Source organism: Phoca vitulina, unplaced genomic scaffold (assembly GCF_004348235.1).
Source record: "Phoca vitulina isolate PV1807 unplaced genomic scaffold, GSC_HSeal_1.0 scaffold3, whole genome shotgun sequence".
In the NCBI taxonomy this organism is placed as follows: domain Eukaryota; kingdom Metazoa; phylum Chordata; class Mammalia; order Carnivora; family Phocidae; genus Phoca; species Phoca vitulina.
Genome location: NW_022589706.1, coordinates 28,437,863 through 28,454,353, shown reverse-complemented (window position 1 = coordinate 28,454,353; position 16,491 = coordinate 28,437,863). Strand labels below are relative to the sequence as shown.

At 42.5% G+C, this 16,491-nt stretch overlaps 1 protein-coding gene across 1 annotated transcript; it reads right to left on the bottom strand.

The window, feature by feature from the left end:
• Positions 1 to 850: 850 nt before the first annotated feature.
• On the bottom strand, positions 851 to 14,165 carry CHRNA9 (cholinergic receptor nicotinic alpha 9 subunit). The gene is made up of 6 exons (XM_032397744.1): positions 14,113 to 14,165; positions 12,520 to 12,637; positions 12,109 to 12,254; positions 11,019 to 11,173; positions 4,617 to 5,149; positions 851 to 1,392 (listed from the first exon to the last, which is right to left on the bottom strand). The coding sequence occupies exons 2-6, from the start codon at positions 12,581 to 12,583 to the stop codon at positions 851 to 853; spliced, it is 1,440 nt and encodes a 479-aa protein (XP_032253635.1). The 5' UTR covers positions 12,584 to 12,637; positions 14,113 to 14,165.
• Between the last annotated feature and the right edge of the window lie 2,326 nt (positions 14,166 to 16,491).

Below are 16,491 nucleotides of genomic sequence, written 5' to 3'. Positions count from 1 at the left end.
GAATCCATGACTATTTTCTTTTTTTAAAAGCATGTTTTAATAGGGGCTAAGTGGCAGAGGGGGGCTGCGGCACCTGGGTGGCTCAGTCGGTTAGGCAACCACTAGGTTTCAGCTCAGGTCGTGATCTCAGGGTTGTGAGATGGGGCTCGTGCTCAGCAGGGAATCTGCTTGAGAGTCTTTCCCTCTCCCCCCCCCCCACATGCTTGTGTGTGCTCTCTCTCTCTCAAATAAATAAATAAAATCTTTTTAAAAATAAGGGGGAAGGGGAAAATGAGCTTTGTTTTGTTTTGCTTTAAATTTTAAACAGTAATGTAAGGTACTGTGTTATCTGCCATGTTAAAAGGGAAAATAATTGTGTGATCTAGAGGCCAGCCACCTACCACTCTGGTAGGCTATCAAAGGGATCCTTTTTTATTTCCTTCATCTTCCTACCCTTGAAATTTTGGACCTCTTGCTTTACAATTTTTTTCCTGCTAAATTTAACAGGTAGCTATAATATTGATTTGAAATTAAAAATAAAAAGTGAGCCCAACAGGGACACCTGGGTGGCTCAGTCGGTTGGGTGGCCAACTCTTGACCTCAGCTCCAGTCTTGATCTTGGGATCGTGAGTTCAGGCCAATGGTGGGCTCCATGCTGGGTGTGGAGCCTACTTTAAAAATAAAAAAAAGAAAGTAAACACACCATAACCCCTAAATCTTAGATATATATTTATTTATATATATAAATTATATGTATGTGTTTGCATGTGTGTGTGTGTGTGTGTGTGTGTGTGTGTAAATCTGACTTGGAAAAATATTAGAGTAGATCACAGGGAATTTTACTGATTTGTCTCTACACACCAAATGCCCACTAATCTGCTCTTGCGATGATCAAAACAGTCATCACGAACACCATAATGAAAAAAACCCACATGAAGAATCGGTCTATGACCTTTGCAACCTTCTTCCACTCGCTCCCCTTGGAATTGGTGGCCTTGTGGTCTTTGAGGCACTTGGCAATGTACTCGATATTCCTCGTCAGCCCCTTGTACTGTGCACAGTAACTGTCAGCATCTTGTGGGTTCTCACCATGGCACCCCAAGTCATTCTTTACCAGTTTGTTTATTTCCTTCCTTCTGGGAAGGCCTTTGTTTCTGTCTGTTTGCAGATTTGGCTCTGGAAGTTTGCCATAAGCCTTTGTGAGGTGGGTTTGCTGCCTGTCGTGGCGGGGGCTAAGGCAGCTCTCACCCACGTCATAGACACACAAGACCCTGGACATGTATTTCAGGATGACGACCCTGGCCCAGTGTGGCACCGGCCGGGCCTCAGTCCCACAAAAGTGGATGTTCATCACCATAATGGTCAAGGCGGTGGAGGCTGTGATCAAGGCCATTGTGGCTATGTAGTATTTGCCTGGAAAATAACCACAACCAAATTAGCTTAAAACTGGCCTCATGTTTGGCTCAAATATACACAAACACCTTTTCTAAGGAAGCTGCATACACTAATGGTTCCCAGTATAAGCTTCTGAATCAAACTTCCTAGATTCAAATCCCAGGTCTGTCACTCACTAGACTGGGGGCCTGGAGCAAGTTAGATCATCCTGCTGAACCTCAGCTTCTTTCTCTGTAAAATGAGTATAATAATCAGATCTAATTCATGGAATAGGGTGAGGCTTAATTGCGATGGTACATGTAAAGTTCTCAGCACTGTCCCTTCACTGAGTGAAAGGTTTCTAAATGTTTGCTGAGATCATGATGTGAAAAAATTCCACTTCCAATAAACAACAATCTTGGGCAACTCTCAGAATTGTCTTCAGACCTCATTACTGTTGGGTAAGGAAGAAGCCACTGTGTCACTATTAGTCTTTAACATGTGACTGCATAAAACAATATTCATGAAAAAGGAAGATTAAGGAAAGAAATAATAAAGGTAAGGGCACAGATTTCTAAAATATAGAACAAAAAACCAAAAAGATGAACAAAAGCAAAAGCTATTTGAAAAAAGGAATAAGATTGATAAACCTTTGATAAAGCCACTCACAGAATAGAGGCAAGGTGGGGGGGGCGGGTAGAGAGGGAGGGAGAATGTAAAAGAAGAAATAACAGAATAGAAATTTAGAATGCAATAAAATAATATTTAGCTGTATGATAACATATTTGAAAATCTAGATGAAATTTCTAGAAATTCATAAGACATCAAATTTAATGTAAGAAGAAAGAACATTGGAATAGAAAAGCTCCAGAGTTGGTTTTATAGGTGAGTTTTACCAAACTTTTAAAAGACAGATAACTCATATCATGCAAGTCAAGTTGTTCCAGAAGTAGAAAAAGAGAGAAAGCTGCCTAGCTTACTTTACAAGTCAATTTAGCCTTGATTCCAAAGTAACAAGAAAGGAAGTATTCAGGCCATTTTACTTATAGAAGTATTTGAGAAAGTCCTATAAAAATTACTAGCTAACTAAATCCAGTGGTGTTTTAAAATGATAATTCATCATGATAAAGGAGGGTTTACCTCTACATCAGAAAACCTATTTCACTATATTAATGAGGTAAAAGAGAAAACTCAGATGATAATCTTAACAGATGAAAACAATGCATTTGATAATGTTCGTCATCCACTTATTTGTTAAAAGCTCAAAGTAAACTAAGAATAAATGGGACCTGTCTTAATATGGTAGAGATTATGGGCCAGAAGCTTAGATCAAATCCTACATTTACCCAGAACACTTAAACACATTTTTATGTGGAAGTGCATTTCATAGGTGCTGCAAATAACAAATTGTTATTGTTAACAGACTGCTCTGTGTGCACCCTTTCTAAAAAGATACAACTTATATTATCACAGAAACAGAATAAGTAATGTTTGCAAAATTCCTGAGACACGTCCCAGGACATGTCTCTTTAGAACTTTAGCCAGCTTGCTGTTGAAAGTCACTGCTAGAGAAGAGAGAGAGATCTGCCAATTGTCTTGCCTCAAATAGGATTATGATTACAGATCATCACTGTCAATCATTTCTGTCTCAGGAGAGGTAATCAAAATGCCAATACACCCTTCCTCTTTATTAGTGGTGTGGGGGGAGGGGTGGAGAGAACTTCCTGTGTCTATTTCTCAAAAAAGTGTGTTTGTGTGTGTGTGTGTGTATTTGTGTCCATGTGTTGGTGTGTCTGTGTTTTTTTGCTTGGAGAGACATAACAAGGAAGAAATCTCCAAACAGGGAAACCAGTGTAGTAACATCTGAATATCAGGTAATACTGGATTCAGTAGAGGATAAAAGAGCAGCACAATATCCCTTTCATATTGGTCTCTAAGTCTCTGCGTGTTCTAAAATTCCTCCTCGTTGTTTATTTTAAGGAACTAGAAATTAGGTCTAGCTTCTGATTCTGGTAAGTGTCTATTACAAGAGCAAGTCACGGACACAGAGGTGTTGGAGCTGAGTAGATCCTTGGTAGCACGGTGCAGGTACGGAATGTATTAGGAGAGGTCTCAAAATGAGGTAGGGAAGGGCACGGGGGAGGGGGGCTCAGTCTGTTAATCTGCCTTCAGCTCAGGTCATGACCCCAGAGTCCTGGGATCGAGCCCCGCATCGGGCTCCCTGCTCAGAGGGGAGTCTGCTTCTCCCTCTCTCTCTGCCCCTCCGCCCACTTGTGCTCACTCTCTCTCTCAAACAAATAAATAAGATCCTTTAAAAACATGAGGTAGGGAAAGGATGGGGGGTGGGAAGGGGTCATAGTCTCTGTCTCTAAGTCTACCCTGTACAAGGACATTTTATAAGTGCAGACTTTTGAATATATGGTCCAACCTAAAATCACCTCAGATTCCCAACTCTTGCCCAGATTGCTAAATCACACTCTTTGGGTATAGAAACCTGCATTTTAATAAGCTCTCCCACATCTACTATATCCAATAAAGGTTAAAGATTATTCTATTAAGGGTAGACGATGGGTTGAAAAATCCAGTCAACCATTTCTATCCTGTTTGCCGCTCTTTCCCAAGAAGAGATCCCGTGTGCTGTGAAAAGACAATAATAGTCACTACTTAGGGCACACTTACCATACACCAGCTTCTACACTAAGAACCACACAATGAGTAGCAATTACACACCCTTTCCAGGGCATGAAGCAGAAACTAAAAGACTAAGTAACTTGCCTAAGATCGATCGTTAAGAAATGAGTGGTGAAATCCGAGTTCAAATGCAGATTTCTTTAACTTCAAAATCAGGGCCTTAACTTCTAAGCCAGTGGACAGAAAGTGCATCAAAATCACCCAGAAGTCTTGTTAAAACAGATTGGCCAGGACTCGCCCCAAAGTTTCTAATTCAGTAGGTCTGGGGTGGGCTCTGAGAATCTGCCTTTCCAAAACAATGCTGCACTGGGGGTCCAGGGATCACGCTTTGAGAACCACTGCTCTAAACTATATTGCCTCTCCTTCCCCTTTCGCGTAAGCCCAGAGACCGTAAGACCGGTTCTGGAGAACAGACATCTCTGTATTCAAAGATGCCAACTGAAGACACTAAATGAAGCATGTGACAGCTTGTGTTGAGTCTGAAATTGACCTGATGGTTCTGACTTTAAAGGAACAGATACAATCCCACTCACTACAAAGCTAGGCTCAAAGTGTAAGGCCCGTGAGCTCACCTATCAGTGGGACATTTTCTGAGGCCGGCATGATCTCTGCCACCATGAGCTGAAATACAGTCATGGCCAACAGGATGGTCACTCCCAAGGAGACCTTTTCCCCAGATGCTGCTGGGAGATAAAAACTCAAGGGGGCCAGAAAAGAGATGAGGACGCATGGGATGAGGAGGTTGACGATATAGAAGGAGGACCTCCTCTTCAGAAGGAGAGTGAATGTCACATCTGGGTAAGGCTCAGAACAGCAACCGTAGGAGATCACATTCTTCACAGCGGGCATGCCATGGACCTCCCACTCCACATCTTCGATGAAGTCGGAGAGGTCGCCACTGTCTAGGGCATTGACTATGTCCACCTGGTTGCCATTGTAGGTCCAGGAACCAAAGGTCAGGTTGCACTGCTGGTTATCAAAAGGGAAATAGGTGACATCCACCACACAGGAGCTTTTGGTGATGGCTGGTGCATCCCAGGTGATCAGCCCATCATAGCGCAGGACCACATTGGTGTTCACAGGCTCAGAAGATTCATCATCAGCCCTGGAGGTCAGAGGAGGAGAATGAAAGCTGCTTGTCAAGACAACTCATCAACTTCCTTACTCTGGACAGCTCACTGACCTGTGCACATCCTTTCGGTGTCTCTGGCAATGGATCACCATTCTCCCTGTCACCCCGGCTGAAAGTCAGAATTAACTCCAATTTGCCCCTCTCCTCCATCTCCCGTAACTATTCAGGGCCAACTTCTCTTGGATTCTTCCTTTAAAGCATCTCTGCTCCATGCCCCTTCCTCTTCATTTCTAAAGCCACTCTCTTAGTCCAGGTATAATGATTCAAACATCTAGATAAAAAGTAAATATGTGGAGGCTAAAATCTAACAGGGAGGCTCTACTTACCTGATTTTGTTAACTTTGGGCACAAGAATATTAAAATAGCCTTTTGTTGCTGTTGGAAGAGTTGTACATGTTTATTTGAAAAACGCAGACAAAAGTTCATTTACCCAGGGGTACCTGGGTGGCTCAGTCGGTTAAGCATCCAACTCTTGGTTTCAGCTCAGGTCATGATCTTGAGGTCTTGGGGTCCAGCCCCACGGTGGGCTCTGCACTCAGTGTGGAGTCTGCTTCAGATTCTCTCTCCCTCTCCCTCCCGCTCACTCCCTCTCTCTCAAATAAATAAAATCTTTAAAAAAAATTCACTGACCCAAAACTAAGAGATAATTTATTCTAGATATATTTTCTTTTTGCTTTATCAACATTTATGCCTGGGTACAGAATTTCTATTTTCCTTTAGAGGATGACTTTCTCCACCACCATTGCAAGGCAGATGAAATGTTGATCAAGGTGCCCCAGCCCCCCCTGGCCAGGGGCTGGCCATATGACCTGTGCTAGATCCAACTGATCCACTCTCCCTGGAGTTTAGATCTTAATCAAGTGACCCAAAGACCAAAAACAGTCACTCTGGTGATGCCTCCCTATAAAACAAATAAATAAACCAGCTCAGTAGTCCCTGCTGTCTCAAACTCTAGAGCACTCCCAGTCTATCCAGTCTGTCCTTTCTAAGAACTGGTCATTGATTATTTTTCCCTTTAATTCAGTAAGCTGTACCATACCCTTTCAACAAACTCCTTTTTTTCAGAAGGTAGCCAAAGTCAGTTTCCAATGCTTACAACCCTAACTGCTAAGTTCTTATTAACATTTAATGCATATTGCCCAGTCTTCCTTATAATTTTTTCCCTATAAAATGTATTATGGCTAAATGTAATGTGTAAGGTATCCTGGATTGGATTCTGGAAGAAAATGTACATTAGTGCAAAAACTGACAAAATCCAAATAAAGTCTATAGTTTAATTAATAATATTGTATTCGTTTTGACAAATGTACTATGTTATTTTGATGTAACACTAGATGTAACATTAGGGGAAGCTAGGTGAAGGGTATATGGGAACTCTCTGTACCATCTTTGCAACTTTTCTGGAAATCTAAAATTATCCCAAAATAAAAAAAGTTAATTTACCCCCCCCAAAAAAGATGATACAAAATTTAAAATGTGGTTATTCATTCATATTCTCCTGCAACATTATTTTCATGGCTAATAGTTTTCCTTTATATTCCATTATATAGATATGCCATACTTATTTAACCAATCCATCGATGTTCAACATTGTCATTTCCAGGTTTTGCACTTACAAGCAATGCTTTAGTCAAATCTTTGCATTTATCCACTGACTCTTTCCTTAGATTAAACTGCCAGGAGAAGATGTGCTGGATCAAAGAACTGGCATGTTTTTAAATTATTTTTTCCCACTTATTAAAAATTGGGCGCCACAACATTAACTGTAATGGTCTGATTGAAGTGGACCAAATCAGACCATTACAGTTAACGTGTGGTGCTCACTTTTTAATGAGGGTCTTTAGTGAGGGTTTAAAAAGAAGGATCTTTAATGAGGGTCTTTGTGACAAAGATGAAGTAACAAGATGAAGTTTTTTGAAAATCCCTGAACCTAACCTCTGTAACGATGAGAAATGTATATAGTTACCTGAATGAGAAGTGAGCACTATGATGAACTGAGAATATCACTCACCCATCCTACCTTCTTTGGTGTAAGAGGAGAGATCTCAGGATCAGAGAGAATCTATTTGGACAATTCCATATCAAAAAGAAGTCCCCCTCTTTCTTTCCAAGGCGAATTTCCCTCTCGGTACTGTGATTCCTTTCCTCCCACGTCTCCTTCAGGATTTTGCATCTCTTGGTTTCTCTTACTCTCTCTGGCTCATCAAGACCCTTCCCAATGCTGTTCCCCAGTCTCTCCTACCAACTTCCCTTCCTCTAAGGCACTTCCCACATCCCACCTCTCTTTCCACACACTGGAAATGATACACGCTGCTGTCAATTCCCCATTTTGCTTTTATTCTTGCAATTTGGCTTCTTCCCAACATATGCTCTTTCAAAGGTCATTCATAACTTGCAAACACACAGATCTAAAAACCTGTTCTAGGTCCCTATCCTATTCAACTCTTCCCAAGCATTTCACGGTATAGGTTGTTCCTGGACATCCTTTCTTCCCGTGGTTTCTATGACACAACTCTCTCTCACATTTCTCCTTCTACCCCTTTAACCATTTCTTTTAAGTGTCTTCTGTGAATGTCTGCCGTGAAGAGTTTCACCAACTTTATCTGCAGCCATTTTCTTTCCTTCCTTGAGTATTTCTATAAGGGCTCACAGGGCTTTTGATATCTCTTCCCCAACCTTCTTTCCAGGTTTGAGGATTGCCTTTTCAGTCTCTTCATTGGTTGTCTCCACGTGAATGTTCCTTTGGTCCCCCAAACTGAACAGGTCCCACACCAGATTCATCATCGTTTTCCTCAAACCTGTTACTCTTTCCCTCCTTTACATCCAATCTCATCTAACAGGTTTGCCATTTTCTCAACCACTAGATGACTTAAACAAACCCTAGTGCTAAATTCTAGACAAATCTTTCTGAATATGATAGAGTACCCAATTCCTCACTAGCTCTAAAATCCAAGTGTTAAGATGGCCCATGAAAACCCAACCATTAGAACTCTCTCATAATAAATGCACATTCAGAATTTCTATAACCTAGTCTCTACCCAATCTAATGTCAGGAATCCTTGCAGCCTCTTGCACTAACCATTATATTGGCCATATACTTAGACTAAACAACCTCACCAGAACTTTGAGCCCCGATTTATTTATTCCTTTACTGATTTGGTAACAGAGCCAGTATCTGCTTGAATAACTATATTGCTAAAGAGCTCACTACTTCTTGAGAATATTGATTTCCCAAGTTATTCGTTATGATTATTTTTTTAATTGTTTATCTTCCCTTTAACTTTTCATTGTCTTGGTTTTTGTCCTCTAGAGCAAATTTCTCTCTTTTCTCTCCTTTATTTTCTCCTTGATTGCCTAACATTGCCATCAAGTCTTCCCAAGAACGGCTAACTTCCAAACTAAGCATCAACAAATTCAACTGCCCCTCACATGAAGTAGCTCCCAGACCCATCACCATCCTGATCACACCTTAGCAAGTCCAGCCGCATGGATTCAGGCTCCAGTGGTGAATCTAGATGTGAAGCATCTTCCCATCCAAACTATCTTTATCACACCTGACTGGATCACTACCACATAGCCCTCTTTCCTCTCCCCACCGCCACTCAGAAAGCCCATTTTATGGTCTACAAGGTTCTATGCCACCTTCTGAGAAATAATGAGAATATTATACCTGGGATCAGAAGAGTCTATGGTTCCAGGGATTTGGCTAGAAGGACAAGGGTCAGGGAAATGGTTATGACCGAGGTCTCTTCTTTGCCTGATCCTATAACTCTCTTCTAGTCTCATTTTAGCTGGTTATAGGAATGCAAATGACATCCAACCATAGCCACATTTAGAGTTTCCTCTAAGTAATAAAACTCTGACATTACTGAGAAAGAGAATGCAAAGCAGAATAAAGGATCCGAAACAGAACTATCTGAGACAGGAGGGAAGAGAAGACTAAAGAGTCAACCCAGAGGAACAGAAAAGAGTTGATTACTCGGTGTGATGAAAAGATTCTGTGTGTAAAAGGGACAGGGAAGAGAATTCATACATCTCAAGGCCAATGATCTGGGGGGGAAAGGGACAGAGTTTACCAAAGCCACGGTAGGTCTGTGTGAGCTCATGAGCACACAACTGGTTTCTGGAATAAGCGGGGACTGGGGCAGGCTTAACTTAGATGACCATGCAAGCTTGCAAAGAAGCATGTCAGTAAGAGTTAGTCACTGCTTCAGCCAACCAAAGCAGGAGGAAGAGGAGAACCAGCATTCTGTTTGTTTCCCAGGAAGAACTGTTAGAACTGATAGAATGCTGTTAGTGGTCTATATCAACTGTATTCTCTGATTATCTGCACCCTGTGAGTGAGAGGAGCTAATGGACAACCTGGCTCATTCTCTTGCCTTCTCTGTGTGTATGTGTGTTTGTGTGTGTGTGTGTGTGTGAGAGAGAGAGAGAGAGAGAGAAGGGGGGAGTGAGCTGGAATAATAAAGCAATAGCCCTGGGATGTTATCTTGCTTGGAAAGGAATATAGAAGGGCCCTCTGGCCACCCAGAGTGGAAAATGGTCAGCAGGATGAGTGCTATGATTCAATTGGTCATGACCCTTGGATGAGCTCTCTGAGTAAGGAACAAGGCTAAAATCCAGGCTGCAACCCACCAGTGTTTCTTCCTGAAAAGAAACTCATGCCCACTAGAAGGCTGAGCTCTCAGGAGAGCCCCCCTGAACTGCCCCTCATTCACCCTGTTCTGAGTCAAAGAGGAACCATTCCCAACCCACAGGACCTTGGGTTCCAGAATAAAAAGAGAGAAGCTCCTTTGACAACAGGTAGAGCAACTGAAACTGAACTGTGATAGAGCAATGTGGTTCCTCCTCAAAGTGTGGTCCAAGAACCAGCAGCACTGACCTCTGGAGCTTGTGGACATGAAGAACATCAAACTCTACCCCAGACCTACTGAATCAGAATCTGTATTTTAACAAAGCTCTTCATGTGCACTTTACAGTTTGAGAAACATAAACCTTCTACCCTTTACTCAAGGCCCCTTGCTCTGAAACCAAGAAAGGGCAACTGATGATCTTATGATCTAGTTCATCCTCCACTCCAATGTCCAAAATCCACAGGCTAGCCGCTAGCTGGCCCATTCTGATTTAATCTTTGTAGTATCATCGTTACTGATACATGATCTTGGAGAAGGGAGCACCACTATTATGGGTTGAATTATGCCCCTCCCCAAATTTATATATTGAAATCCTAGCCCCTGGCACCCCAGAATGTAATCTTATTTGGAATAGGGTCATTGCGGATGTAATTAATTAAGACAAGGTCATACTGGAGTAGGGTGAGCCCCTAATACAACATGAGTTTTATTTTTATAAAAGGGAAAAAATGGACACAGACAACACACAGGAAGAACGCCAGGTGAAGAGGAAGGCAGAGATCACGGTGATGCTTCTACAAGTCCAGGGACAACAAAGGCTGCCAGCAACCACCAGAAGCTAGAGGAGAGGCATGGAACACATTCTCCCTTACAGCCTCAGAAGGAACCAACCTTGGATATCTAGCCTCCAGAACTGGGAGAGAATACATTTCTGCTGTTTGAGCCCCTCAGTTTGTGGTACTTTATTACCATAGCCCTAGGAAACTATTACAGCCCACAATGCAGTTTCTCATCCAAGAGGGGACTGTAGTTCTAAGTTTTTATGACCTATTATTTTATTATCTAAGATTTTATGATCATCATTCCAGGGCCTAGGCACATGAATTGGTACTTAACTTCAAGCATGTTTTAAACATTCCTTTTTCATTATGTTTCAATTCTGTTGAATCAACAAGCTCATTCCTGAGAAATGACTGACTCGTACTTACTTATTATATAGGACAATATCAGGCCTCCATACCAGGTCACTGGGGATCCTGATGGAGTCCAGTCCATCATACTGGTCTCGATCCCATGTGAGATACGCGTCATGCCAGATTTGGCGGATCCATAAATAGGCAGTCAGAATCTGGTTTCTTTCATCCTGTACAAGTAACCATGATATAACTGTCGAGTAGACACTTCAACCAAATGCCTTCTATCTTTAGAGCACTTGTTCTTTACAACAGAAATTCCAAGAGTACAAATCTACTTTCATTAAATCAATGAGAGCGTTTCTAGTCTATCCCTTTGACTGACTGTCAAAGCCATTTTTTTTTCTGCTTGATTTAGTGTTCTGAATGTAAAGTGGACAGGTGTTTAAGCCATCAGATCTTTGCATTGATCAACAGCCCAAATTTCTCTGAAAATTGATCAACTGACGATTCACTTGAATGAGAAATTCAGGAAATATCTACAATGTACAGAAGAAAGTCAAGTTTCACAACTTCGTGAAACTAAACGCATATAAGCACTAAATAAGATATGCCATCTTAAAACACCACCTTTCTTTTTTAAAAAAACAGGAATAAAATTCATATAACACAAAACTCAACATTTAGCCATTTTAAAGTGTATGGTTCAGTGGCTTACAGTATATTCATGATATTGTGCAACCATCACCACTATCAAATTCCAGAACATTTTTGTCCACCCAAAAACGAAACCTTATGACCATCAATTTGTCACCCACTATTCCCCCATTCTTCCCACAGCCCCTGGCAACCACTACTCTGCTTTCTGTCTCCGGGGTTCTGCCTATTTTGGACATTTCATAGAAAGGGAATCATGTGATATATGACACCATCTCTGTTTGGATGATCAAGGCTGTTACTCTTAATGGCCAGGATTAGGTTAACATCTAGTGAAATTACTTTTGTAGAGAGCTTCCTTCCTTGGTATTTCCTTCCCCCACCAGCTTGTACATGTTGCTGTCTGTTCTCATTTCCTCTCAAATTCCAGGTAAGACACCTCTTTGGAAAGCACGGTTAGTTTCATCCTAAGCACCGTTTCAAAGAGTCACCGCTTTATGTTACTCACCATGTCCTTAATCTGAGAAAGTGTAATTTGCAAGGTGACATTCAGGACTTTATCTGTATCTTCTACTGGACGAAGAGCATTGGAATAATCTTCAAAAAGGTCATTAAACAACTTCTGAGCATATTTTCCATCTGCTGCTTCTACAGCTGCTCAAAAGGAGGGACCTGGATCAACATTCAATGTCATGTATATTTCAAGGCAAAGAACAGCAAACTGAGGACTAGAACTGGGCACGATCCAGCATCAGCTAGGGGCAAGCTTTGGGTATATGAGAGTTATTTTTCTGGCTCATCAATAAGAGGCATGAACATTTCCTCGCAGTGAGAGCATTTGTTCTGTTTGCTGGCCCACTGCCACCAAAAAAGTGGCCCCAAATGAGCTGAGATGGTTACACACCCATCAACCTCTTACCTCTCAGTCTGGAGACAGCAAAGTAAATCCAGCAAAAGGAGATGCAGGAATAGGGCCAGTTCATCTTTTTCCTGAGCTTCTACAAATTCTCAGGCAGGCAGCAGTCTTCCCCTTCTCTCTGTGAATGGGAAGGGTCTGGGTCCAAAGATCCCACTCTGCCAAAGCAGATGGAGAGCTCAGGCTTGCAGTGCACCTAGGGCCCAGAGATCCAGAGATTCAGACCCGCCCTCCCTCCCCTCTGGTAATCTGAGCTGGGCAGCTTTGGCTGCAGAGATGCAGGAGCCTGGGTGGGCTAGGTCAGGCAGTGCTGATCTGGGGAAGCTGTCCCAGCCAAGGGACCCTAGCCACCTTCAGCAGGAACATCCAGACCAAACTTTCAGAGGAGGCCAGGTAGGAGCCCAACATCCCCCCAAGACTCTGCAGAAGGAAATAGGCGCTTTCTACACCTGCAGCAAGCAGATCGAGCCTGAGTCGAAGGACTAAGGGAAGCCAAGCAGACTCTGCCACGGGGCATCCTCTGGAAAGGCTCTATGAATGCACTTCAAGTGCCATTTGAAGAGGGAAAGAGAAGCAATTCCATGATCTCCAGAACAGATTACCTTCTGCTTCAACTCCTTCAAGATCGGGCACAGATCTCCTGCGGTAATGTGTGTGAGCGTCGGGGGAGGCGATGGGAGAAGAACATTCACTCCCTTCGGAAGCAGCCATACTGCGATTAGGATTTGGAGTCCCAAGACCTAGGATTAACTGCAAGCCTGAACCCTTCCTAGCCCTATAGTACTGAGCCTTCCTGAGCTGGAGAACAGGAACATAGTATTCTCTCTCTCCCAGAGCTACTAGGATATTTCATGCAAAAGCACCACGTAGGGGCGCGTGGGTGGCTCAGTCGGTTAAGCGTCTGTGTTGGGCTCGGGTCATGATCCCAGGGTCCTGGGATCGAGCCCCGCATCAGGCTCCCCGCTCCGCGGGAAGCCTGCTTATGCCTCTGCCTCTGCCACTCTCTTTCTCTGTCTCTCATGAATAAATAAATAAAATCTTTGGAAAAAAAAAAGCACCATGTAAATGTTAGTAAATTTTGCCTCTGATTTTGCAGATCCAGACTGTCTATAATCACCAAGGCACCCAGGGTTTACTAGCTCTAAAAAAAGAAGAAAAAAAAATGGTTCAAAGGCTAACCAAATCAGCACAAAGATGATTCATAACTAATGGTGATATTAATAAGGATGCTGTTTCTTTGCCTTTGAATGCCACTTTATTTAATTTCACAGTCATTTCTCACATGTGATCTAATTTTGCTCCCACAAAAGAATGTCAATTTCCAATTGCCATAACTTATTCCTCTTCTTGCCTGGGGAAACTGCCTTGGAAAACCAAATTAAGATCATTTGCTTGCCTGGAATCAGAGCAAGGAAATTGGATAGTTGTATTTCATCAGGTTACAGCCATCTGATGAGTCACCCTGTCCCTCTTCAGGAATCTATCCTCTAAATGGAACAGACACTCAAGCCATCAGCTAAGTGTGTTTCCTAATTGCCTATGCCCTGGTGTTGATTGAGAAGACATTATTTTCCCAATGCCCCCAGTCTGACTCACCCGTCAAATGACACAGTTCCTGCTGCAAACCCTCGGGCCCACTTTCAGCAAACCATCTGCTCTGGTGTCTCAGAGGCTGCAGGTCCTTCTGAAATTGAGTTGAATACCTCGTTTTCATATGAGGAAACTGAGGTTCTAGAGATGTGAGTGGCTTGCCTCTAGCAGCGAGGGGCCAGAGACAGAATCCAGGCCACCTGCCCCAACCCAGTGTGCTCCCCACGCTAACACTGTCCCTCTTCCTTGTCGTTCAGCCACTTGGCATTTGACGGCCCCTGGGTGATGCCTTCTCATGGGTAGAGACTCTCTACCTATGTCTCTTTGATTCCTCATGACACTCAAAACAGCCCCTGGTGACAGGTGCTCTGAACACTTGGTGCTGGCTACTTCGGCCGCTGCTTGGAAGGTAATCATCCCTGGTGATCTTTGATTGCTTTTGACTAACTCAGTTCATTCGTTTGGGTCACTTACAATTTTTTTTTTTTTTTAAATAGTTAACAGTTGATGCTAACCTACCAATGTTAACACAATCCAAGTGAAATCAGTACTTTCGGGGGGGGGGCAATTCTGCCTTTAGGGCAAAGATGTTAATGACTAAAAGCAAACTCCACCCCAATTCATTCTAAAAGAACAACGCATGAACAAAATGAGAATTTCAACAGAGATGGAAAATATGTTTAAAAATTCATTCTAAAAACAACCTCTAGGTGTTTTCCCAGGGACCTGCTTATCTTTATACCCAATCACTCAGCTCCCAACTCTATAAAGAAGAGACCAATAATACAATGGTCCCAGAATTTACAGGGCACTAAGTAGAAGAAGAAATCTGTTGAATTCACTATTTAAGGTTAATGCTAAATAAGGCTGAGAAGCAGGCAGATATGCTTTGGACCGATTTTCTAAAATGTGGGCTCAGACAATGAAAATAATCTGAATAAAACTTAGCCAATCAGAAATGTGAACCCCCTGAATACACCATTTTCAGAGTGCCTCATTAACTTAGGACCCAACATATCTGTTGGCGTATTAATTCAGGTTAACAGAGCACTCAAATATTTAAGTTTGGAAGCTCATGATTTTCATACCAACAGCTACCTTTCCCCAGCTCATGCCTACTAATTCTGAACAGCATCTCACCATAGTTGGTGCAAAACCATCACCCAGTGGAGTATACTCTTGGCCAGAAAAAGGGGACCCACAATTCAAAGTATTTCTAGAGAGCACAAAAATCTTTTCAACATCTGCTCCTTTTGAGAAGTGGCAGTTGTTTGTCACAAGTTCACAGACAAAGTATTCCAGCCATTTCAGAGTTTCTGGGAGCCCAATCTTCCTTGATGGACCAATTTTGAGGCACTTATTTATAGCCAAAATATGATAGTAAGATATTAGAGACATTCCATAAGATCAAAATATTCTTAACATAACTTATTACATAAGTGATACATATCTATTGCAGAAAAATTAGAAAGTATAGAAAAGCACAATGAAGGAAAAAAAAGGTCACCCAGAAGAATCCAACCAGGCAGAGACGGATAGGGTTCACGTGGTAGCCATCTTTTTAAATGTTCATAGAACATGTTGTCATGTCTTCGAGACCTGGAAGGACACGGGCCATTAGCAGAACTCTGTCTTGCTCATGAACACATTTCTATGTGCAGAGGATGCTTCTAAATACTCTTTTCCTGTTCTCATGGGGTTGCGATGTAGTTCACACACAGTCTACCTTGAATGGTCTCCCATCCTTTCCTGTCTCTGTCCCCACCCTCAGGGTCCCTACTCAACTCTTTTCGGTTAAAGCTGCTGAGAACCCTTTGCCCATCCTCCTGGGGGTATCCCTGGCTCCAGAAGAATGATGACAGTGTTTCCATCCCTTGGAATAGAGCTCCCGCCTGACAGAGAACCCTAGTAAGTTCTTTTGCTAAAAGACCTCCCCAGTAGCAGAGGAGGGAAGTGGGAGGACAAATACCTTCCTTCTGCTACATTTTTTTTTAATTGCAAAAGTCAAAAATAATGTCATATAAAGGGTTTCTCCCCCATAAATTAATATGACATTAATATTTTCTCCATTTCATTAAATATGAAATCAGAATAGTTTTAACCCACGAACAGCTCCTGCAGATCATCTAGCTGAGCTCCCTCGTTTTACAGATGAAAAAGCTGAAGCCTAAGGAGGGGGTAGAGAGGAAAGGATGCCAAATCTCCACCGAGAGCCACGCCAGTGGTCTTGAGCCTCCCTCCCCTAGGGGCCTGAGCTCTCAGCTGTCTTGGGTGCTCAGGGCTGTGACACCTGCTAACCAGTCCTTCTCAACTCACTGAATTCCCAGGAGGTGCCCCATGAGCCCCCACACCTGAGCTCCTATTCCACTGCTACTTTTACATTTG

Bases quoted from the DNA above. Each gene is read 5' to 3' on its own strand.
- CHRNA9 (XM_032397744.1), bottom strand. From the start codon at position 12,583: ATGAACTGGCCCTATTCCTGCATCTCCTTTTGCTGGATTTACTTTGCT. The intron at 12,255-12,519 runs GTAAGAGGTTGA...CCTTTTGAGCAG, and splicing joins TGCTGTCTCCAGACTGAGAG to CTGTAGAAGCAGCAGATGGA. The intron at 1,393-4,616 runs GTGAGCTCACGG...GTTATTTTCCAG, and splicing joins AGAAAATGTCCCACTGATAG to GCAAATACTACATAGCCACA.